A 23525-nucleotide genomic window follows, 5' to 3' on the forward strand; every position below is an offset into this window, starting at 1 on the left:
ATAACAAGGGAACAAAATTCTGCCCAATACCAGGATCTCCCCAGACCGTATCACCACCCTCTCCCTCCAACATACTTTTTTCAAGTTTTAATTTTAATTCCCATTAGTTAACATTCACTCCAACATATTCTATCTGGTTGCTGCTGCCTAGGGATAGATTTTTTTAACCTTTTATACAAAAAGTCATTGTAATGATCTATCCTTGCTAAAGCAATAAACATAACATGAAGAAAGAATAGCTTGATATTTTCAATGTAGCTTATAAGTCCCTGCGGCCAGTATGTTCTCATACCTCCTATGTGCCAGGCGCTGTGCTTTACAGATGGTGTGCGGTCCTCACAAGGACTGAGGGAGGCGGCACCATCCATTTATAAAGGAGGAAAATGTGGCTCAGATTCATGGGGCCGCACTTCCTGTGAGGAGGGGCCCGCCAGTGCCTAACTGTGCTCTGACAGCCCGTGCAGGGTCTGCTTTTGGCCGAGGACGGAGACTGTGCCTGCTTCACAGATGGCTCTCAGGGGCTCCGTGCCTGGAACAGGGCAAGTGCTCAATAAATATTAAGTGGATGAATATTCCATTCAGAGAGAAAACACAAAGAAAGGTTGCCTTTCCGGTTCTATAGAATGGAAAGCTAAATTTCTTCCACAGGGAATTTGCTACATTTTCACAAGCTAATTAGTTAAACTAATAATAAAAATAAAACAGTGATAATTTCCCCAAATGTCTACTCTCCTTAAGTCTAGTCTCCTCTGATGTTTGCACTATTAATATTTGAGTAGCTGGAAAATGTTACCCAACAGTGGCAATGAATGTAACGATGACCCAAGCCACTGGTTTAAAAGCATTTTTTCTTTTTAATTTATGGGTTTGATATTATTTTTGAGCTGGCAGTGAAAGATTGCTCCGGACAAGAATGTATTCCAGATATACTACCACTGGGGATACCTTTTTTTCCACACACATCACTCCCCCAGAGATGGAATGCAGAAGTAAAATTCCCCAGATTGTACAAAACTATCCACAGCTAGCACTTTCAATTTTGAATTTCTGAATTTTTGGAAAATCTGGATTTTGCTCAGCAATGTATTTTTCACATACAACCTCTGTTAATACAAGTTGAAAGTTCTCTCAGTGAACCTTCCATGTAGATCAAACTAAGGCTAATACTTGGTAACTAAGGAGCTAAAGCTCTGTTACTGACAGCTGAAGTTTGAGAGTGAAATACATATAAATAGGGACGCCTGGGTTGCTCAGTCAGTTAAGCGTCTGCCTTCTGCTGGGGTCATGATCCCAGGGTCCTGGGATCGAGTCTTGAGTCGGGCTCCTTGCTCTGCAGGGAGCCTGCTTCTCCCTCTCCCACTCCCCCTGCTTGTGCTCTCTCTGACAAATTAAAAAAAAAAAAATCTTTAAAAAATACATATAAATAAGGGACACTTCTTGGCTTGGTTGGGGTGTCACAGAAGAGAGACTGACTTTGTAGGAGTAGTTGATCTTTCAAAGACCAAATCAGATCTTAATTTAAAACTTCAACCATAAAATTAAAGTGAAGACTAAAATAGTTTCCTCTAAAAATGAGTGGAGCCCAGAGAGAGAAATGCACACAGCCAACATGCCCTTCACCTACAATTGCTTTAATCATTTAAAAAGAACTTGTCACTTTTACAAATAATTGTGTTCAAGGACAAACTTCCAGGCTACAGAAGAGAGTATGGTTTTAGCTCACACTGAAGGATGTAGAAAAAGAGGCCCCCAATACTGATTTCTAGAAATCGTAAGCTGGCTGCTTCTCCTATTTGGCTAGTTCCTGAAGCCCTTAAAACTAAGCTAAGACTTGGACTCTTCTGAGAATTGACAAAGATAGCACATTCCACCTCTCGCCCTGTCCCACCACCTTTTATTTGGCCCCACTTACTTTCAAAAGTGAAAAAGTATTTAATTGTATACGTCTGTGGCCATTTACACAGTCACGAACAAACCACGTTTGAGGTTTCTGGAATCCTTGGCGGCCCTGGGTGAGCTGAGCCTCCTGTGCTTCTCTTTTATTCATGGAGCAGCCTGTGAAAATCTTCACTGGAGGTCACATTCAACCCTGTCCGTTTTGTTATGGTCAGCAACTGGGGACAGGCTGAATTCAGGGACTCGGGCCCCAGTGCCAGCTAAAAAGTTTACCTGAGGATTCCAGTTGTGCATCTAAAAAATCTTACCAGAGGAAGTGAAAACAGAATGGTTATAAAATACTTACATGTCAAGTAAAAAATTTTTAATATACTCAAAATTCCTAATATAAAAATAGTTTCTGCCTCACTGAAAACACTGAACAAAAAAGTAGGTATATATTCTACTTAAAAAAAAAAAGCCCTCTTTTAGAAGCACCCATCTACCATCTATCTTGTGAAGGCTCGCACCGCTTCCCAGAGGTCCTAAGGACGCTGCACTGTAGCTGGGGGAAGGGTCTGAGCCTGGAGGGCCACGGAGAGAGGGCCACGAAGACACTTATGCGCTTGCCAGGCTCCAGCCACCTTCGGCAGGCCCTGGCCCTCCGTTCCCTGCCTGCTGCCATGTACCGGGTAACTTCCCGGCAGCCTTCACCGACCCTGTGCTTCTCTGCCTCAAAGAAAACCAGGGGATGATGCTGTGTGACAGTAAGCTGCCAAGCAGGCGGGTCAGAAACCTCTCCGGTTCAGTTGTGTCCTTTACTCCTTTTTCCGTCTTCGTTTTCGCTCCTGGGAGGTGGAACCAGCCCGCGCGCTCCAGGGAGAGGGGCCTCGGACAGCGGCAGGGCCTCAGGGCCGGCCCGGCTTGTCACTGGGGCTGAGCAGGAGCTTGGTGCCCTGCTTGTCCATGCTGGAGTTGATGCTGTCTGCTTCCTTCTCCTGCTCGGGGACGCAGGTGCAGCCCACCGGCACGGTGACGTACTCCTCCGCGTACACCGAGCGGCCGCCCGCGCAGGCCGAGGTCCGCCGCAGGATGACGGTGGGCATGTACACCGGGGCGCTCCGGAAGCGCAGGTCCTCCTCCCCGAACAGCCCGGTCAGGCAGCCCCTACACAGGCAATAGGCCTCGGGCAGGTACTTCGGGTACCTGGCGGGGTCGTAGGAAATTCTGCAGGGAAGAGAGCACGGCTTTAGTTCACGCTTTGGAGCAACAGGCACACATCGCGCGCTAAGAGAGGGCAGCCAACAGAAGATTTTTGCTTCTGGGATCAGGTAGTATTGAGATCACTGTTTAACGGAGCAGGAAGAAAGGTGGGGCCGGACAATTCATCCCGCAGTTAGCGTCCATGCAAGATCCCAATCTGAAACAGATGCACCATGTGACTTTCTGTATATTAAATGGTGGAGACAGTTTATAGCTATTGTCAGGCCATTCCCTAAAAATGCTTTCAGAGTCTGTGCCAATATACATAGAAAAGTAAAATGTATCCATTCATGTTAATGACTGAAATTCATTGGCAAAATGAAGACATGTACAATGAAGGAGGTTCAGACCCTGCAGCTACAGCCCAGAGGAGGCGGTAGGGGGCGTGGGAGAGGTGGAGCGGGGGGTTCGCGAGCCGCGTGAGCGCTGACAGGCGGCCGCCGCAGCCACCAGAATGTAAGACGCCCTCCCTGCTTTGGCCACAACTCCAGCCCTGAGCCCCAGAGCCGTGGTCCCTAAGGCCCCAGGTCTGCCTCCCCTCCAGACACTGGGCTCTGCAGCCCCAGATGGGGGCACATTCACCAGGGTGCTGCCCACACCAGTCCCCCCCAGGAAGGGGCCACCTCTGCAAGAAGCTAGCTGGCCCAGGTGCCACCTGGCCTCTGACATAGCTATCAGCAAAGGCAGCGCAAGACACCTGTCCAGAAGGTCACAAGGTGGGCCCTGTGTGCCCTCCTCCGTGAAGGGGCCAAACCCATGCTGGGGAGGGCAGGCTGGCCAGTCTGGGACATTTGAGAAGTGAATGCTAGTTTAAATGTGATCATTTCCATCCATCCTCCAAAGCTCTCTATTTTCTGGTCAGATGCCAAGAACCAGTATCAACACCTACAAAACAGCCTGCTACCACAGTGCCAGAGGAGTCTAGGGCTTGGCTGGGCCGGATGGCTCCCTGGGAGAGAAAATAAAGCACCTTCAGGCAGGACTCTGCCCTCTGCCACCATTTCCTGCAACGAGCCAAGAGGTCAAAGCTGTGTCTGGTCATTAATGGAGACTGAGGGCTCCTCTGTGATGTCCCCTTGCACAGGGAGGCACTGTCCCCATTTCTCATGGGACTGCCATGACCCCAAATTCTCATTTCCATGAATCTCCCCACTTAAAAAACACATGGAATCCTCTTACAAATGTTTCTCTTTCTTCTGGAGCTGAATCTTAGGGACCCTAAATTCTCAGAGTCAGAAGTCAGGACTTCTAACCTCTCAAGCAACACACACATTTGTAGACCCAAAATGTGGCAAGCCCAGGAGGGCTCCCAAAAGTGCTGTGCCATTGGGAGCCTATGATATAAATTTTTTAAAATGAGGTGTGCCTAGAGGTTTTTACAGCCAAGAACTTGAGGTGTGTATGGTTTCGCATCCAGGTTTCTGGCCAGGAGACTGTGGCTCCATAGGGAGGGACAGTGGCCTTGGGCTGGCCTTCACCCTATATGGCTTGCACAAATTTTATGTCCTTCAGGAGGAAACCCCTGTCGACTAGTTCTCTCATACGTCCTCACTGCTAATGACTAAAATTCATCCACGAAGTTAAGAAATTTCCAGTTAAGAAGTATGTTCAGACCATCCAGTTAAAGAATGGGGAGTAGGGGACTTCGGAAAGGTAGGGGGGTAGGTGAGTGAGCAATGGGGTGTCCAACAACAGAGCTGAGGATTTCTTGCAGAAAGGAGCTAAAAGGCGGACAGACGGGTGGTGCTGACTGGGGCCAACTGTGGGCGTATCAGGGGTAGGGAGGCAGAAACCTGAATGGACTTGAAACATGGGAGGGACAGGGTTGTTACACTGATTGGCCAAGAGGCTTCTCCATTGAGGAGCTCCTGTCAAGAGGAAATGTTAACTCTCAAAGACAGGATGAGGGTGGGTGGTTCCAGATGTGTAAGGAAAGTACATGGGTTTCTTTTTCTGTTTGGATCCAACATCTTTAGACATTAGTAGATTGAAGCATGACTGGGTGGGGAAGAGTTTGTCTTCATGCAGCAACAAACTGACTCACTGCCAACTACATGCCATTTACCCAGTACGAAAGAACTCGGAGCCATGCCTCCCAGAGTGCAGAGCTGGGGTGCCCACCCAGGCACAGCAGCAAGGGAGCTGGGTAACACCTGCTGCATGTGCACGGAAAGGAAGCCAGTGAGTCCAGGAGCCAGCAAATTGGAGGACCAGCCCAACCTGCCACTTGAGGATTCTAAAGCCAAGAGGGACATTTGCAAGTACTTGGCCACTGTTTGAATGTGGGGGATGAGGTCAGAGAAAAGTCAGCCGTGACTCCACAGCTTCCTGTCGGGGTGACCAGAAGAACGGGAGTAGCAATGGGGGAGGTAGCAAGGAGGCCCCAGGCCCAGGCGTCCCTACGGCGGTTGAGCGCTCAGGCGCAGACACCTTCACCTTCCTTCTCACTGCTGTATGACAAGGGCAGAGTCAAGGGTGAAGCCTAATAAATCTGTTATGTGCAAACAGGAACAGGGTGGGGTGGGGACTGTCTACACAATGTAAGTCATCTCTGAAGCCCAAACATTCAAATTTATACTGATTTTGTCTATTCATCCTTCCCTCCAACATGAATACAAAAATAGTAGTTGAAAAATATTTTTTAAGCTTTCATCACTACTTTTTCTTCAGTTCTGCCATCAGGAGCTTTTGGAACATAATGAGCTCTATCCTTGCAAGGACTGATAAAGCTGTCCACCCTTACCGTTCCAACTTTTTCAACCTCCTCTGTAAAGCCTTGTTCTTACCCCCGATCTGAGGTATGCGGAGGCATAGCTGTGGGGAGACAAGTCAGGACAAATCCAAACTCCTTTGCCTTCAAAGGCCTCTACAGCTTGGTCCCTACTGCATACCTTTCCAGCATTCCCTCATGGTCTCCTCCTTCGCACACCCTAGCCTACAGTCATCCCAAAGTGGAATGCTTCTTGCAGGTGCTGCAGCTAAGCTTTTGCTCAAGATGCCCCCTCCCCAAAGCCAGTATCAAATCTTGCCGTATTTTAAGGTCCAATTCAAATCACTAGGAGTTCTCAAATTCCCTTAGTCAAGTTCATCGCCTTTACCCCCCATATCCTCACAGCACTTGATGCCCGTGAGATAGGGCTACACTTTTTCTGTGTTTTCTGCTGGGAGGGAAGATTCAGGGCCGTATTCTTACTCATCCTTGTGCCTTAACATGAGAGTAAGAGTTTGGCAGATGGTGAGCTGGTGATGGTGAGTCTGGACTGCACAGCTCCCTGTCCTTCATACCCTTACATCCATATAAGGCCCTAACTTAAAGTTTGAAGGAAAAGGAATTTGTACTATCTCCAGTCACCTTCACTATTTATTCAGTAACATCTGAGTGCCAGTGACGTTTCAGGCAATGAGGATAGAAATGAAACACAAATCTACTATCCAAGGACTCATCATCTGTGGGGATAAACACTTAGTGAGTTCATCCAGCCATGGCCACTGGAAAGGCTTCCTGGCAAAGGGGGTTCCCCGGGTGGATTCATCCAGATGAGGAAGGGAGAAAGGGGAGTTAGCACAGAGGGCAGAGCCTAGAGCCCAGGGACCATGTCAGCATTAGGAACTGTGGCACAGGACGGGAACTACGAGATGATGCTGGGCTAATCTGTGGAGGCTGGGTCCTAAGGGTCCTCAAATTCATAGTGAGGAATTTGGATTTGATCCTGAAGGCAACGGGGAGGATGTTAAAAAGGGAAGTGACCCAATCGCATGGAATTTTAGACAGATCTTCCTTACTACACAGTAGAAGATGGTCTGGAGCCTGAGAGAGGTACTGGCTGAAGGTGGACATTTTTAAATTATTAGCATATAGATGGTGGTTAAATAAGATCATTCAGGGAGGTATATGGAGACACAAAATGAAAGACAGGGAAAAGCAAGGGGAGGGACAGAGGCGGAGGGAGAGAATCTCAAGCCGACTCCCCACTGAGTGTGGAGTCCGATGTGGGGCTCCATCCCACAACCCCGAGATCATGACCTGAGCTGAAATCAAAAGTCGGACGCTTAACCAACTAAGCCACCCAGCCTCCTTGGAAAACCAACTTTTAAGGGAGACTGTGTCTCACTGTGGAGATTGACAGAATCAGGAGTGGCATTCCCCAAGTGAAGGAAGGCAGACGCTTAAGAGGGTCTGGCCAAAAACTGGAATTGATGGGGCCAGTTTACTGGAAATACAGGGATGGAGAAACATGTTAAATGGCACTATGAGGATATGACCAACAGCATACAGAATGCTGGAAGTTCAGCACATGTTTATTCCAAGGGAGAAAGGAAGGGAGAGAACCCAAAAGAACATTGAGTAGAGTGACATAAGTATCGGGGACATGGGGCATTGCTGACCTGCTTTACAGCCGCTATCTCTGTGCAGTTGTGAATTGAGCAACTTTTTACTTGCAAGTGTCTCCATTTGGATGAAAAACTTATGGTTGCTTAAAAAAACATATCAAGCCCAAACTGAGAAACTTTCCAAAAAACAACTGACCAGTACTCTTCAAAAGTGTCACAGTCACAAAAGACAAAGAACCAAGGAACTGTTGCAGACTGAAGGCCACTAACAGGCCTGACCCCCAGAGGCCGCGTGTGAGCCGGGGTGAGGTCCTGGGGCAGACAAGGGGTGTTAGTGGGACTGCTCTGAGGAAGGGCTCCAGATTCTAGGATTATCAACAAGCATTTCCTGATCTTGATAATTCTGCTGAGTTATGATGCTGCCATTTGGGGAATCTGGGTAAAGGGTACACAGGAATTCTTTGTACTAATTTCACAAAAGTTTTTGTTAGTTTGAAACTATTTCAAAATGTAGACCTAAATAATAAAACAGAAAAAATAGAGAAAAAAATTTTAAAGTTCTAAAAACCACTTATGAGATAATCAGGGAAATCTGAACCTGACTGAATATTTGAAGATATTAGGGAAGTATTAACTTCCAGGTATGTTAATGGTATTGTGTGGTTTTATTTAACAGAGTCCTTATCTTTTAGCGATACACACCAAATACGTGAGTGTACACAGACACACACATACACAAACAGCGCTAAATGCCTGTGAAGTCACAAAGTGCCCTAGGAATTTGCCAACTGAAAGGTTAGTAGTGATCATTAATTCAGCAGAATTGGCAGTGCTCACGCCAGCCCACCAGGACAAAGCAACGCAAAGTGCACAGACGACCGCAGACAGGTGGGTGGCTGGAGGCTAACGGCCCCAGGGAAGTCTGAGGCCCATTTAGAAAAGCAGGGCTGAGCCGGAGGGAGCGAAGTGCTGAGCAACCTACACCCAGGCAGGAGTGGGGAGCAGGAGACCACGGGAGGTGGAGACTGCCCGCAGGTCACTGCAGCTGCAACGCTGTGTGTGCACGCCTTATGTGCCGGGGGCGGAGATTTAGTAAGACATGTGAGAGGTGGACAGGAGCCTTGAAGACCAGAGCAAAAAGCCTGGATTTTACCTTCCAGATCACAGGAAGCCACGGAGAGGACTGTAAGCATGTAGACATATGATCAGCAGACCTTTAGAAAGACCATTCTGATACTGGCATAGACCCAATTACAGGACAAAATTGGGGTTGGGGAGGAAGGTCAGTCACAGCCCCCGTTCAAACTCAGTTTCCTCCTCTGTAATGCTAGTGTGACCTGGGGGCATCAAAGATCCCTTTCAATTCCAAGTAGCTGGGATTTATCTTCTCTATGCACCACAGCACGTAGGTAGCAATCCGTGTAACAATCTCCATTCCACGTGTTAATGATAGGCAGAACGGACAGTCACTTGGATGCTGTGATGGTCAGAAGGCTCATCATCTGACTAAAAATATCTGCTCCACCCCCACCAGTCAGCCCCCGAGGACTGAAATTTCCACTGTCACAGTGACACCTCTGGGCTAAGGCATTATGACAAAGAGACATCTGCCTACCCCCACCTCTGCCTGGTACATGGAACATAATAAGAAGGCATATGCATTGGTGGTTTTCCAAATTGTGGTTTTAAGACCAGGAGGTTTCTCTTAAAATAGAAAGGGGCTACCAAAGGGAGGGGGACAGATACAATGCGTATCACACCCCTGACACCCAGTATGGTGGGTATCGATGCCAGCAGGTACCATGGAAGACAGAGAGCACAAGATGGACACATTCTGAAGGACACTAGTTGGGGGGAGTTGGGGAAGAGATCAGGAGGAAAGGTCTGGAAGCCTTGGGACAGCCAAGGGACAGACACAAAGCTAAAGCATGTCACCCCAACCTCCTGCCTTAAGAGTCTGAGGAAATTATCAGCCTGGAGTGCTTTCTGGTTAAAGAAAGCTACCACGAGGGCGCCTGGGTGGCTCAGTTGGTTAAGCGACTGCCTTCGGCTCAGGTCATGATCCTGGAGTCCCGGGATCGAGTCCCACATCGGGCTCCCTGCTTGGCGGGGAGTCTGCTTCTCCCTCTGACCCTCTTCCCTCTCGTGCTTTCTATCTCTCATTCTCTCTCTCTCTGAAATAAATAAATAAAATTAAAAAAAAATTAAAAAAAAAGAAAGCTACCATGAAAACAAGACATCAAGAAACTGCAACACAGATCCTTTTCTCTTACCAAACATGGAAATGCAATCGAGTAAGAATCCTGCACGGCTGTCTTGCCTCCTTGTGAGCAATAATTCTTTTGTCTTTACATTTTCTGCATGCTGCTCTGTGGAAGCTTGGCACCGGAACATACTTGAAACAAATCAAGTTTTCCCCTCTGATGGGATCCAAAAGTGTCCCTGGGGCCACGTGTGAAGCTTGGCTTGAGTGAGTGACAGCTGGCCCAGCTTAATCCAAGAACAAAGGACAAGTCCTCCAGGGATGATTAGAGGTGATGGAAACTGAGCTTGGAGAGGAATGTGAGTGACAGCGGAGACAGAAAAGAGCACTGCCCCGGGACCCTGAACTTGGTAGGAAACAATTCGAAGCGGTTCCCCAAGGACTGCCACCTGGAGAACAATGAGTACATTCCAAGAGACAGAACCACAGCCACCCCATGTGCTCTCGATCTGATGCCCAAGTATAGCTGTGGCATTTACTGGCACAAAATCATCGGCATGGCTCACCTTCCCGCTTTGCAAAACATAAAATTATTTTGATCTCAAGACAACAGAGGCTAAGTATGATTATTTCACAGCCATTCCAAGACCCCAAACCAATGGAACAAAGCTGGGGAAAATGCCTTCTTGGGACTGAAATGGTTTAAATGGAAACAAAATTGCCTAAGTCGTCACAGTCTGCCCAATCTTAAGGTCAATGAGTTCAATGCATTGTCAATTACTTTTTAAAAAAGGGAAGGATGGAAAAAAAAAGTGGGGCAGGATGGAGTCAATAAAGAGTCTTGAACCTAAAATTTCAGTCCTGTTTAGTTACCAACATCATTGCCTCTGCCTGGTTCTTTGCGGCCAAGGGGATGGATCTGATGACCAGGCTACTTCCTCCAGCTTCTTGATGGCAGGACTATTAATGTGATATTTTTTATCAATGATTTCTGCTTAGAAAGGACAGCTGTAATCCCCTGAGTTTCTGAGATTCCCTAAATTAATCTATAAGGTGCAGTTCTAAGCAAAATCCCAAGAGAGTTTTTGTAGAACTTGGCAAGCTGATCGTAAAATTCGTAGAAAGAGAAGAAGTCCAAGAATACTCAAGACAATTTTGAAAGAGAAGGAAGAGGACCCACTTTACCAGAGACCAAGACCTTCTGAAACTATGGTAACACGCAGACATCTGGCAGCTCTCCGGGAAAGCTGAGGAGAACTAATTTCCCTTCCCAAGAGCTAAGATTCCTCTGCAGAATCCCTGTCTTTTTGCCCGGGAAGTGGGCAATAAAAAGAAGGCGTAAACAAGATTTCCAGACTGGTTTTCAAACCACCTGTGTGAGAACCATGTGGGAGTCAGTTAAAAACACAGATTCTCCCACTTGACCCCCTGATTCAGGAGCTCCACATGCCAACAAGTTGCGCAAGTGACTTGTCTTGCTCACTTGAAGTGGGGACCCACTGACGGTCAGAAGCCCGTTCCACAGCACAGTCAGCAATATCTCCAAAAGGTAGGTAGCCACATATCTATTGACTGCAGTTGATAGCAAACAATTAGGTGATTGCATTTTCCCAAATACACCCAAATTTCATGATCCTACCAGTGTAGGACTCCCTATGCTGAGAAATCTAACTAATACAGCAGGTCACTGTTAACCAAACAAGCAACTGGCTTGGTAGAGAGGATGGTGTGCAGATCTCAGCTGTGCTTCACAGGAGGTCCACAAATGAGCTTTCAAAACTAGTGATCACTATTCCCCCACCCCAGAGATTCAGAATTCGTGGTTCTGGCATGGGGCCAGGGTGCTGGGATTTTTTAAAGCTCCCCAGATAATTCTAACCTGCGACCCTGGTAGAGGCCATTAGGTCTCCAGATCTGAGAGAGATAATGAGTCACTGAGATGGGGTTTATGTAACCTTCCAACCTCTTCTTCCCTTTGGAACCAGCCCCGCAGCTAGGAGGGGGATGGTTATGAGACTGTGGGGGAAAGAATGGTGCATGACGAGGCCCAGAGCTGCTATGGGAGCGCTCTGTTCGCAGGCCAGGGAGTAGCCAGGGTCATGAGGACCACAGTCTCCCGCTGCTGCAAAGCTGTGGCCATCGGCTCCACCCTCTCTCCATTCCCTAAGGCCTGAGAGAGCCAAGATCTTCAATACATGCTGCCAAGGAGCTCTGAAAAATGCTCTTCTGGCCCCTACAAGAAAACATCAGTTGTGCATTTCTCCTGAAAGAGGACATGGAAAAATCAGCCTGGGAGAGCAAAGTCTGACCTGGCACAGATGCCCTGGAGTCAGAGCCCCAGCGGATTTCATCTGGCCCTCTTCACCGGCCAAGGAGAGCTAGGGGTCAGCCCTACCCCCATGTGGGGACTGTGGTTCACTTTGGTGTGATCCTGAACTTGGCATCAAGGTCAGCCCTGAAGCTGAGCCAGTGAGGCAGGCTCCAGAACTGACCAGGCTCTCCTGCCAACTGGGCTGGCTCTGGGTTACTGGAACCTGGAAGGACTCAGACTGTCCCGTCCTCTCCCTTTACTGAGAAGGAAACCGAGGCACCGACAAGGTGAGGGGCTTGTCCAAAGTCTTCCAGCTCACCTGGCTTCATCCCATCCATGGCCCTGCCCACACAGCCGTGCTACAGTTCGGGGATATTTAATAGCCAGATGCTTCGTAAGTGCTACAAGCAGGAAATCCACTGATACCATGTAAAATCTGTTCATCTGGGAGATCAGGGAAGACTACAGAGAGACTCATGGCTTGGAAAAGAATTTGGAAGATAACTTGGAAAAAAAAGCTTTCCCAGAGGGAAAGAGAGAAAGAGAAATTAGAATGAGGGCCAGAATTTCTCAAAGGGTTTTATTCCTTTGTCACGGCAAATGCCACACATTCAGTGCAGCTGGGAAATATCTCTTCAAAGGAAAAACACAGCTCATGCCCACGGGGTGGCTTAACTATCTTTCCAGGGGAAGCTGCAGAATTTGGGTTCAAAGCCATCTTTGATGTGTCCGTCCTTGGGGCAGGCGGGTGAAGCGCCTGTGTGTAGAAAGGGTGGAGCCCACCTTGATCTGAAATGAACCAGCTGTTGCCATATATTGGTTATGAGGAATAATTTGTATCAAAATGTTAGCCTAGACTATTTAATTCTGGAAGAGTCCTTGGTAGGTTATTTTCTCTTTGACCTCATTAATTTAGTGAGCAATGTACTCATTACCATCCTTCAAAATCTTCATGTGTCATTTCTGGAAGACAGGCACCATAAGGAATTTCACTTCGTGGTATGTGTGTTCCTTCCAGGACTTGGCCCAATTCTTCTGTTGGTATTAAGAGTATAAACATTCTATTCAGGTGAGGAAATTTGGAAGAGGTGACGATGGAATGAAATATTATCATCATCCCTGGTTACTCTAAGAATGCCAAAGTAAAACCCAGGCAGTTGAAGAAAATAACTATCAAAGCAAAACGAACGTATCTATTTTCAGAAAGAGACTTTAATCCCATGACAATGCTCCGTGACAATGCTTTTATTTTTACTCTGTGAAACAGTGATAGGTGCAGTAGAGCCTGCTATACTGAGTAGCTTAGAGAAAAAAAATCCACGCAGTACTTTGGCCAATTAAAGGTCACTTATCCATAAAAAGTTTTTGGGGGTTGGAGCACCTGGGTGGCTCAGTCAGTTAAGTGGTTAAGTGTCTGCCTTTGGCTCAGGTCATGATCCCAGAGTCCTGGGATCTGGCCCCCCATGCCCCCAGTCAGGCTTTCTGCTCAGCAGGGAGTCTGCTTCTCCCTCTCCCTCTGCACCCACCCCCTAGTGCTCTCTAATAAATAAATAAAATCTTTAAAAAAAAAGTGTGGGGGCTGGGGTGTACCAACATTTCTTAAACAAGCTGTTTGGACCATGAGTGTCTCATTTTCTACAACGAGTTTGGTGAGCAGTGCCCCCCACCCACCCCGCAAGCTGTAACTGGAGACTTGCCCAGCAGGCAGGCAGGCACTGCTTCTGCTCTATCCGCCTCCCCTGTCCCTTTCCCCAGCCCTTCCTTTCTTGAACAGAGCAGTACCACGGTGAGACAGCACAGAAAGGACACAGCGCCTGGGCTGCTATACCATATATAGATATTCCTTGAAGGCAGACAGACTTTCTTAGTTTGTTCTTAAGCCATTTGAATAACCTGTAGATTTGAAGCAGGGACCCAGGGAAAAGTGAGCTTGCTAAGGAGAATTATAAACAGGAAAGGACACCCCTCAGTTCCAAAGATCACACGGCTGGCCGGGCCTCCCCGGGAGGAAGGGAGGAAGCCAGGCCCGCGGCCGCAGGGGAGAAGGTGGGTTGGCGCGGTGCTGCCCCCTGTCGGTCACAGTGGACGCAGAGACCCCGTCGAAGCCCCCACCCTGGGAGGAGGATTAGAGCCCGCGCATCCCCATAAGGCTTCAGAGTGTGGGGACCGCCCTTCTTAGTGCTGGGACACAAATATGCAAGTGCATCCCGGGAAAGGGGGCATTTAAAAGAAAGATAATATTTTAAAAGGGGACTAAGTGCCGTGGAGATAACTTCATCATTATACTAACTTCCCTCACTTTCTCTGGTTAATGTTATATTCCCTTCACAATTTTACAAATGACATGATGAGGGAAAATTGATGTGAACGGTGCCCTTTGAAGGTTCGAGGAAAGCGGCGGGTCTGGCTCGGGCAGTAGCTGGGGAGTGGACGCAGCTGTTTCTGCAGTGGGAAAAGGGACTGTGATGGACAGTCCCCGGGGGGGGCAACAGGATGTTTGGGTTGGCTGAACTGAAACGTTAGAGGAAGTGAAGCACAAATATCCTTTTTATTTCAACCTTTCCTGACGAAAACCTTCCTGAAGTGCAGTGTCGCTAAATATCTCATGATAGATTTATTGGAACATGAAGGTCGTCCCCATAAATGGGCATCGCTGGTCTGGCCCCGGGGACAGTGGTGACCTTGCCTGACCCACACATGAGCTGGAAGCTGTTGCTGCTGCTGTGCCCCTCTTCCCCAAAAAAGTCACCTGCTGAAAGTTCTGGTAATAGGGAGTGGTGTCAACTTGGGTTCTGCATGGGAAAGTATCAGCCTATCCGATCAGGTGCCTGCGCTGTTGGACCCTCCTCCAGTGACCCCTGCTGAGACAGCCTCGGACTGACTGCAAGGCTCCCCTGTCCAGCTGCGGTGGTGGGGGGGGAGGGGCAAGGGGGCTCCCTGCTGGGGGTCACCTCTATTTTTAAGTCACCAAAGGAAAGTCACTTTCCTCTCAACAAAATTAAATTGTTGTGCATTAGTCATATCCTAGAGAAAAGTTATCTTTAGACCATGACCCAAAATTGAAAAATATAAACAATTTAAAAATTACTTAGACTATTGGTAGGTGTTTATCTTTGGGGTTTCAACATACATGAGTGATGTGTACCTTTAAAACTTAATGAACCTCAGAGTTCTTACAATATATTTCTTACTATGTCAATCCGGCTTAAAAAACTTAATGAGCAATTACATTGATTTTATTTTTGGCATTTTTGTTTCTAAATCTTAAGAGAAACAAACATGATGCCACAAAGTAAATGAGAAAATATTTTTATATTCTCAAAGTTGAATGCTGCTTTTCTACTAGCACATTGGTCTGGAGCATGGGCTAGATAGAATCACAGATCCGGGATGAGGTCCTGGCTCTACCATTTAATGCCTGTCCCCCCTCCCCCAATCCCTTCATGTCTCCAGGCCAAGTTCCTCATCTGTAGCAGCTTAGCTCTGGGGGCACAAGGGGCCCTAAAACGTTCAGTGTCTCTGCTGTCAGCTCTATGGCCTGTAAGAACAAACAATTCTCTTCAGACCAAAGCTCAGGGAAAATCAAAGGCTGTAGTTACCTGCTGTTTTGTTTCTTCACTCTCTGCTTTTTCCTCATGGTTGGTGAATTTCCCTTTCTGCTCTCAATTTAAAAATGAAGATGTTTTTGAAATCAATAATACATGCACATGGTAGAAAATTCAAAAGATAGGAAGGAGTGAAAAGTAAGTCTCCTTCCTCCTCCGTCCCCAGCCTTCCAGATCCCCTCCTGATGGCAGGCACCGTGATAACCACGTTCCAAAGATGCCCCTAAGTGTGTGGGGTGGTGTGTGTGTGTACATTTAAAAATAACATGTATGTTATATAATAGCTTCTCTTTAACACACAAATAACACTGTACTGCGCCTTGCCTTGTTGCCCTCTATGTTGGTGACGGACTGGTCTCCTTAGGCAGGTTTACAGCTGCCCCGTTCCTCTTTCTGGCTGTTTTATGGCATTTTATTGAACTAGTTGGCTATTGGTGGGTGTTGGGATGGTTTCCAATGCCCTATTGCCACAGTGGAAACGCTTGTACATACATCATGTGGTACACAGACAAGTGTGGCTGGAGGAGTAAACCAGTACCTAGAATTGCTGGGTCAAAGGGCACGTACATTTAAAATGTGGATAGCTAGTAGCTGGTTGTCCGGATTCATACCCTCTGCTGTATGAGGATGCCTTTTTCCTCACCTCTTTGCCAACAGAGCCTGGTGGGTACCCCCAAAAGAAAGAAAGGTTTCCCAGCACCGTTTTAACATGCATTTCACTTTAGGATGCCTGAAGCTAGGCATCTCTTTGCATTTCACATAACTGACTCATTTGACCTTCCTTCCCCAGCAACTACCCATGACCTTTGTTCCTCCCTTTATTACATCTTTTTCTTATTGGTTTGTAGGAGCTCTTTAGGAAATGACCCCTTTGTGACATGGGTTGCAAGTATTTTCTCCCAGTTTCCCCTTGTATTTTTCTAATTTTATTTTATTGTTTATTTTGCCAAGAAGAAATGGCACATAATTGTGTAGCTGAATTTATGTCTTGTCTTTTATGGCTTTGGGGGTCTATAAGCTACTAAATAGGCCCCTCCACTCCAACACTGTAGATATAATTGACGGTGTTTTTCATGTGTTTGTAGTTTTATTTTTACATTTAAATCTTTCGGTTATTTGGAATTTATTTGTATATAGAAGTAAGATACAATCATATGTTTTTCCAGTTGGTTACTCAGTTGTCCCAACACCATTTTGAATGAGCCATCTCTCCCTTCAAAGTATGAAAAGCCACCTTATAATCCAAATTTCTATTTTAAATCCTGTCTTATCCACCTAAGAAGTCCTTTCTGTGCCTTTCAGTATTTCTGACTGGCAGTCTGTTTCCCCATCCATCTTCCTTAGGAGTTCTCTCTGTTTTTAGCCTTATGTACTACTTCTAATTCCACGCTTATGGTTGCAAGGTGAGCACACTCTTACCCCCCAGGCTACACAGGTCCCACAGTGACACCACTAAGAAACCAGTCCCGTCCTTCTACACACTGCTTTGCAAAGAGGTTTTGAGTTCCTATGCGCAATGCTTTTTCCAGTCTTCCAGTGACTCAGGAGGCGGTGAGAAGTGATCAGAGGTCAGGAGAGCAAAGAGGCCATCTCCTGGTGGGAGAAGGCAGGGCCCACTTTAGCACCCAGCAATCTGGAGTCCTGGCCCAGTGCCCACCCCTAGAAGACCGTCCTTTGTTCAGAGAGTGTAAGCCTCCATTTGCTTGCGGGGGGAGCAATTTCATCAGTGTTGCTAAATAATAAGAAAAGTAATGCAGATGATACCATCGTCAGCCACCTGATACAGATGTAGCTCCTACTCCCAGGCCCATGTAGCACAAAGGCGCTCTATACTGTGTGTTGTTCTTTTCCATGACCTCCTTTAGCCATTCCCTCCTCCCCGCTGCTCTTGGATCTTTCCTAGGAGACACAGGTAAGGTAATAAGGGCAACTCAATTTACCTTACTATGCAGAATTCTAGGGTTGACAACTCCTGATCTGTACTTCAGCCCCAATCTCTCTTGAGACCACACTGCCAAGTCAAGCAGGACATTTATACCTGTGCTCCTCTCCACAGCACATAAAACTCAACAGGTCTAGTACTGAATTTACTTCCCTCCAAAAACTCTCCTCATTCAGTTTCTCCATTTTGCTTAAATACTATCAACAACCCAAGCCAGAAATGTGGGAGATGCCCAACAGGAGCTCTTGAAAAATCACTGTGTGTTACTCTTCTGCCTTTTGGGCCACAGCCTAGCCTGGGAGACATCTATTTGCCAGGAGAGCTTAGAATTCGTTAAAGAAAAATGCAGACTTTGTAGCTTCTGTCTGGAGAAGCCAAGCTGTTGTTTTGAGAGATCTTCCGAGTTTCTTTAATGCTATTTAGCATATCAAAGGTGTAATATGAGGTTGGAGGAAGAAGGATAATATAAAAGCCCACCCTTTTGGTCTGTGGGAATGATGGGAAGGAAGAGGCAAGGCAAGAGAATGAAGCCACCAAAATGAATGGCTCAACATGTGTGTCCTGAGGGCATCAGATGAATGAAGAGACAGTGAAGGCAGGAGGGAGTCCTGGGCCTGACTTCCTTGGTGGGGGGAGCTCAGCCACAAGTGAACTTGGTCCTCTGCAGAGTAGCCAGGAGGAGGGAAGCCCCCTGACCAGCAGGGGGAGGCTTGGAGAAGGCTGGATTAGTTTTAGACAAAATCATTACATTTTCTCTGCATATCTTTTTTTTTTTAAGATTTTATTTATTTATTTGACAGAGAGAGAGAGAGCACAAATAGGCAGAGAGAGCACGCAGAGGGAGAGGGAGAAGCAGGCTCCCCACTGAGCAGGGAGCCCGACTTAGGGCTCGGTCCCAGGACCCTGGGATCACGATCTGAGCCAAAGGCAGCCGCTTAGCCGACTAAGCCACCCAGGCGCCCCTTTCTCTGCATATCTTAATAGCAGTGTGGACCCTCTCCTTCTCCCTCACTCCCGCATATAATCATCAACCACCAAGTCCTGTCACTTTGACTTCTTTAAGTAATATCTTTCAAACTGACCCTAGTCTCACTTTTTCCACTGTCCCACTGCCCAAGTTCAGACCCTAACTACCTTTTGCGGGGAGTATGGCTCTGCATTCGCCCTCTCTCTCCCCTTGGATCCATCCCTCATCAGGTAAGCCTTCCCAAAACACAAATGGTCACATGACTTCCTTCATCAAAAAAACATCCTACAGGATACATTTCAAACTTGTAGCATTGCTTTTAAGGGCAAATCTAGTTTCTGCTCCCCTCTGCAGCCTCCTCTCTTGCCACTCCCAGCCACATAGAAACACACCTGCGCTTGCCACTCTTCCCCCTTGCAATAAGCCACTCCTTCCCTCTGAACCACTCTTGTCCTTGCTCTTTCACCGAGGGCTTTTCCACGTCTGTGGCAGTGTGAGGGCTCCCTCCTTGTACCGTGAACTCTGCGCCCCTTGAAGATGGTGGGACTCACAGTTAACAGCAGGGAAGGAGACAGTCATAAATGTGTGCTGGGGACACTCCCACCACACTCATCCCTCCAAAGCCCCAGAACACCCCAGCCTCCCTGCTTTGTACGTTGTTCCTTTCTTCTGAGCTGACCTCTTTACCAGGCCAATCTCAGAGTTATGCCCATTCTCCAAAATACATTTCAACTGCCATTTTGATCCCCCTCCCCACTTTACACTATCACACACTTTTTAAGATTTCCTGTCAGATCATGTTCTGCCTTATATTATGGTTACTTTACCAATTATCTCCACTCCTCCCTTAGACTATAAGCTCAGAGGATGGGCTTCTGAGGGTTCAATGCTCAACAGTGTCTGGACCACCACCACAGGCACTCCAAAAATGTCTGTAGACTGCCACACTAGAACTTCACAGGTCTCCTGTACACAATTCTATAAAAATTAATGAAGGATCACTTGGCTTGGTCCCTTGTGGAACCCACTGAACTATATACCTGACAAATAGGTACTCAAGAAACATCTGTTCCATATTAAATAGTGAAAGGGTAAACAACGGGCAGCAGGTTTCCTTCGAGGGAGGTGATGAGACCTTTGTGGGAATGAATTACTCCCAACCCAGTCTCTGCTCCGCCCCTCCCTACCTGCCCTTCCCCACTCCATCGGTCCTGCCCCGTCCCTCCCCGCGACCCACCTAGCTTCTCCCGACCGCCCCGCCCCTCCGCACCTGCCCCACCCCACCTGCCCTCACCGCTCACTCGCTGCCTGCCACGCCCGGCCCCGCCCTCCTCACCACCCACCTCACTTTCGCTGGCCCCAGCCGTCGCATCCCACCTGCCTCGGCCCCGCCCCGCCCTGCCCGCCCCACCGCGGCCCCGCGGCTCACCTGTAGGCCCACGGCGACACGCTGCGCAGGTTGGTGGGCGGCCGGAAGCGCCGGTCGCCGGGCCTGCCCCCTGCCGGGCAGCTCGCGTTACGCGCCTGCTCGCGCGGCCCCAGCTGCAGCGTGTGGTGGAAGGCGCCGAGCACGCCCGCCGCCAGCCGCCCGTACAGCTGCTCTAGGAGCTCCTCCGGCCGGTCGGCGCAGCCCCGCGGCCGCGCCGGACGTCTGCTCGTTCTCAGGGCGCCTGCGGTCCGGCCCGGCGCCAACGCTAGCAGGACGCCGACCACCAGCATCCAGACCTGCCAGACAGGCCGCGCTCAGCGTCCGCGCGCGGCGCAGGAGCCCGCGCCCGCCCGCGCCCGGCCCGCCGCGGTCTGGGAGCCGGTGGGCGCCCCACCCCCGTCGCGCCGCGGACCGTGAGGCGGGCCCGGAGGATGGGTGCTGACCAGACAGGCCCCCGAGCGCCGCCCCCGCCTGCCCGCCGCCCCCGGGGGCCCCGGGACCCTGCCCTGCGCCGGCCCGCGCGCCCCGGGCCGCCGCCGCCGCCACCACCCCGAGCCGGGGGCCGCGCGGGAGGCGGCTGCGGGGTGCGCGTGTGCGTGTGCCTGCCGGGCTGCTGCGCCCTGGGCTGCGAGTGCCTGTGACGGCCGTCCGCGCCGCTTACCCCCGCACGCGCCATCCCCCGGCGGCGGCGACCTCGACGCTCCGCGCGCCGCGCCCGGCCGGTCAGCGACGGAGCCTGCGGAGCCCGCGCCTGCGACGCCGGAGCCCGCCGCCCTCAGACTCACGCCCCCACACCCTCGTCATCTGCCCGCCTCCCTCCCGCGGGGGCTGCGCGGCCGAGGAGGGGCAGGCGCGGGGTCCCGGCGCTGACAACTCTGGGTGCCGACCGTCTTAGAACCGGACTTGGCTTGAGTAAGTTCCCCGGGGCGTTTCGTCCTCCGCGGCGCCGGGCGCGCACGGACCAGCCGGCGGCACGAGGTCGTCGCCCGGGTTTACAGGAACGAGCCGGGGCTGCACCCTGTGCCTCTGGGACTGGAGCACACTTGCCCCCTGATGAAATGCACTCACCAGTGACTCCGGCATCCCCCCGATTGTCAGGAGAGAGCCGCACCACCCGAGGGCTGGCTAGCCGCGTTGATTCGCACCCGGCGAAAGTGGCGGCTTCCGAGGCCCGGGAGGAGCGAGCTCCCGACTGCGTGCTGCGCGGCGGACGAGGAGGACGAGCAGAGGTGGCGGGGCCCTGCACTGGTGCTGGCCTGCCTGGCTGAAGAAAGCCTGGAAGGAACTGGCCTGCAGATTTCCAGAGCTCCAAAGTGGGGCCAACTTTGGGAAGTTAGGGGAGACAGATTTTGGTTCAGGGCAAAAAGATTCTTCTAGTAATTAAAACTCTCCAAGAACAGAACAGGCCATCTGGAAAAAGAATGAGCTAAAACCTAGAAGGATTCAGTTCTTTAGGACGACTTCCTCTTCTGAGACTCCATAGTTCAAAGAAATAAATTTATTAGAGATTTAAAAACTTTTTAATAGGGTGAGAGGAGTCCGTTTCTCCTTTCCCCTCAACACTCATGAAATGAACCTTCTGTGCCTCTTCTAGCAACTCTAAAATCAAAGTATTAAACTCCCCCAACTTGTATTTCTACGTCTGTGAGTGGGCATCACTTGGTCTATTACAATGTTGGAGAATTCCTACTACATGATATCTGTAAGTGCAAGCAGTCTTGTAAAATATTCTGTGAATAAAAAGAAATATATTTCAGTGAAGGAACTCTATTATACTTCAAGAACACACGAAAACTTGCTCATTTGTTCTACAAATTAATGCTTTTTAGGTGGCAGGCTAATGAATATAGCCATTTTACAGCAGTTGTTCTTCGAAAATGAAAACAAAAGACTGATACCAGCTGAAAGTGTAGAAAATAGGTAGTTTATGCCTCCCTGAACGGTTTGAAGCTTTGGTATTTGACTACGTTGGTTGTCTACAAGGTATTTGTCTACTTGATTAAATGACATTTCAGTTGTGCTGTGTAGAAAAACACTTTTCCATGCCTTGAACATTGTGTAACTGAAGAGTTTCAGAATTACTGCTAAAAATCCCACTGAAATCTCCAATTTAAGCAGTTTAAGCAATTTACAGCTCTTGGTGAGTAAACATTTGTTTTGAGGTTATAAAACTTTTTTTCTGACTAGTAAATTGTTCATGTTCTCTGTTATCTTTCTGGTAAAATGGGAATAAAGATCAGTATTCTAAATACTGCTTATTTTGTATTTCATAAAAAGTGTGGGAGTCCTCTAGGAGAATGAGACTATCATCACAATAGTTTTCCTAGGAATACTCAGTATGTCTCATTACAACATCCTTTCATATGTAAGGTGACACAACTTAATTGTGCCAGGCTGTTAATTCTGTATGTTTTTCAACAAAATACCTGCTATTGTCTGATAACATGGCAGTTTCTCTCCTTCTCTCTTGATTATCTTGGAAATAGAAAATATTTACTTCCCAACAGTTTCACCTGAAAACCACCTATTTGATAGAACATAAAATTCATCTTTGTTAGACTAGACAGAGTTGAGAAAATTTCTTAGAAACAGGTGCAAAGGGGTGTCTGGGTGGCTCAGTCAGTTAAGCGTCTGCCTTCACCTCAGGTGACGATCCCAGGGTCCTGGAATCAGTCCCACATCAGGCTCCTTGCTCAGTGGGGAGCCTGCTTCTCCCTCCACCTGCCGCTTCCCCTGCTTTGTGCTCTCTGACCAATAAATAAAAACCTTAAAAAAAATGCAAAATGTTTTGTCTAATTTTCCACCTGTTACCCTCAAGTCTGAATGTATGTATGCACATATGAAATAAACATGTTAATAATTAAAAATTAAATCCAAATTTAAGAAAAGTGAGAAAAAGGTAACGAAGCTCATGTTCCCTTAGAAATAAATGCCTCTCTAGTGCTCTTTACTGAAGATGTCACCATCCTTGTAGTCACGAAAGCTTGATCTCAAGTCATCCTCAGTTTCTCCCTCTCAATACCTCGTTCACTCAACGACTCCAGTACCAGGCACAACTTAGACCAACCTGTTGGGAAGAATCTTTTAGGCACCATAACTCCAAAAGCCAGTGTGAGGTTGGCCACTTCCATAGTTAGCTTCTTAGGTTCCTGATGTACCTACCTACCCAAGCTTCCTTCCCTCCTTTAAAGGACTCACATTTTTCCACCAGTAGTTCTTTTTATTGCTACCATCTTCTTGGTTAGCACCTGGATCTACCACCCCTCCTGTTCATCATTCCTGGCACCTCTAATGTCCAAACAGATAATTTATTCAAAATTATTCTAAATGACTACCTTTGCTCCAGTTGTCATTTCTCCCATTGTATCTCAACTATCAGATCATATGGTTGTACTCCAGATATTATCACTACCAATAACTGCACCACATGCAAATATTTCAAATACCTACTCCCTGATACAATCACTTTCTATTTTTATCCACTTCTATAATTCTGTAATCTCATGAGGTCTTCTAATCCTAACCACTTTTCTACTAAGCATCCCATTCTTGAGTCCTTATTTCCTTCTTTGTCTACTTTAGAGTTCATAGTTCAGCA

The 23525-nt window shown here is 48.2% G+C and overlaps 2 protein-coding genes across 4 annotated transcripts in view; one reads left to right on the plus strand and one right to left on the minus strand.

Annotated features, from left to right (window-relative positions):
* The window catches only part of EEF1AKMT1 (EEF1A lysine methyltransferase 1), a 99299-nt gene that overhangs the window by 27864 nt on the left and 47910 nt on the right, over positions 1–23525 (plus strand). The window lies entirely within an intron of this gene.
* IL17D (interleukin 17D) lies at positions 1553–22618 on the minus strand. 3 transcript variants are annotated; one of them, XM_027590114.2, is made up of 3 exons: positions 20996–22618; positions 19928–20223; positions 1553–3102 (listed from the first exon to the last, which is right to left on the minus strand). In XM_027590114.2, exons 1-3 carry the CDS (start codon positions 21008–21010, stop codon positions 2784–2786), a joined length of 630 nt encoding a protein of 209 aa, XP_027445915.1. In that variant the 5' UTR covers positions 21011–22618; the 3' UTR covers positions 1553–2783. The 3 variants fall into 3 exon arrangements, 2 of the variants coding, with proteins under 2 accessions (XP_027445915.1, XP_027445914.1); XM_027590113.2 differs by having other exon boundaries at positions 20589–22618; XR_003519199.1 differs by lacking the exon at positions 19928–20223 and having other exon boundaries at positions 3001–3102; positions 20589–22618.

This window comes from Zalophus californianus, chromosome 3, assembly GCF_009762305.2.
Source record: "Zalophus californianus isolate mZalCal1 chromosome 3, mZalCal1.pri.v2, whole genome shotgun sequence".
Lineage (NCBI taxonomy): Eukaryota > Metazoa > Chordata > Mammalia > Carnivora > Otariidae > Zalophus > Zalophus californianus.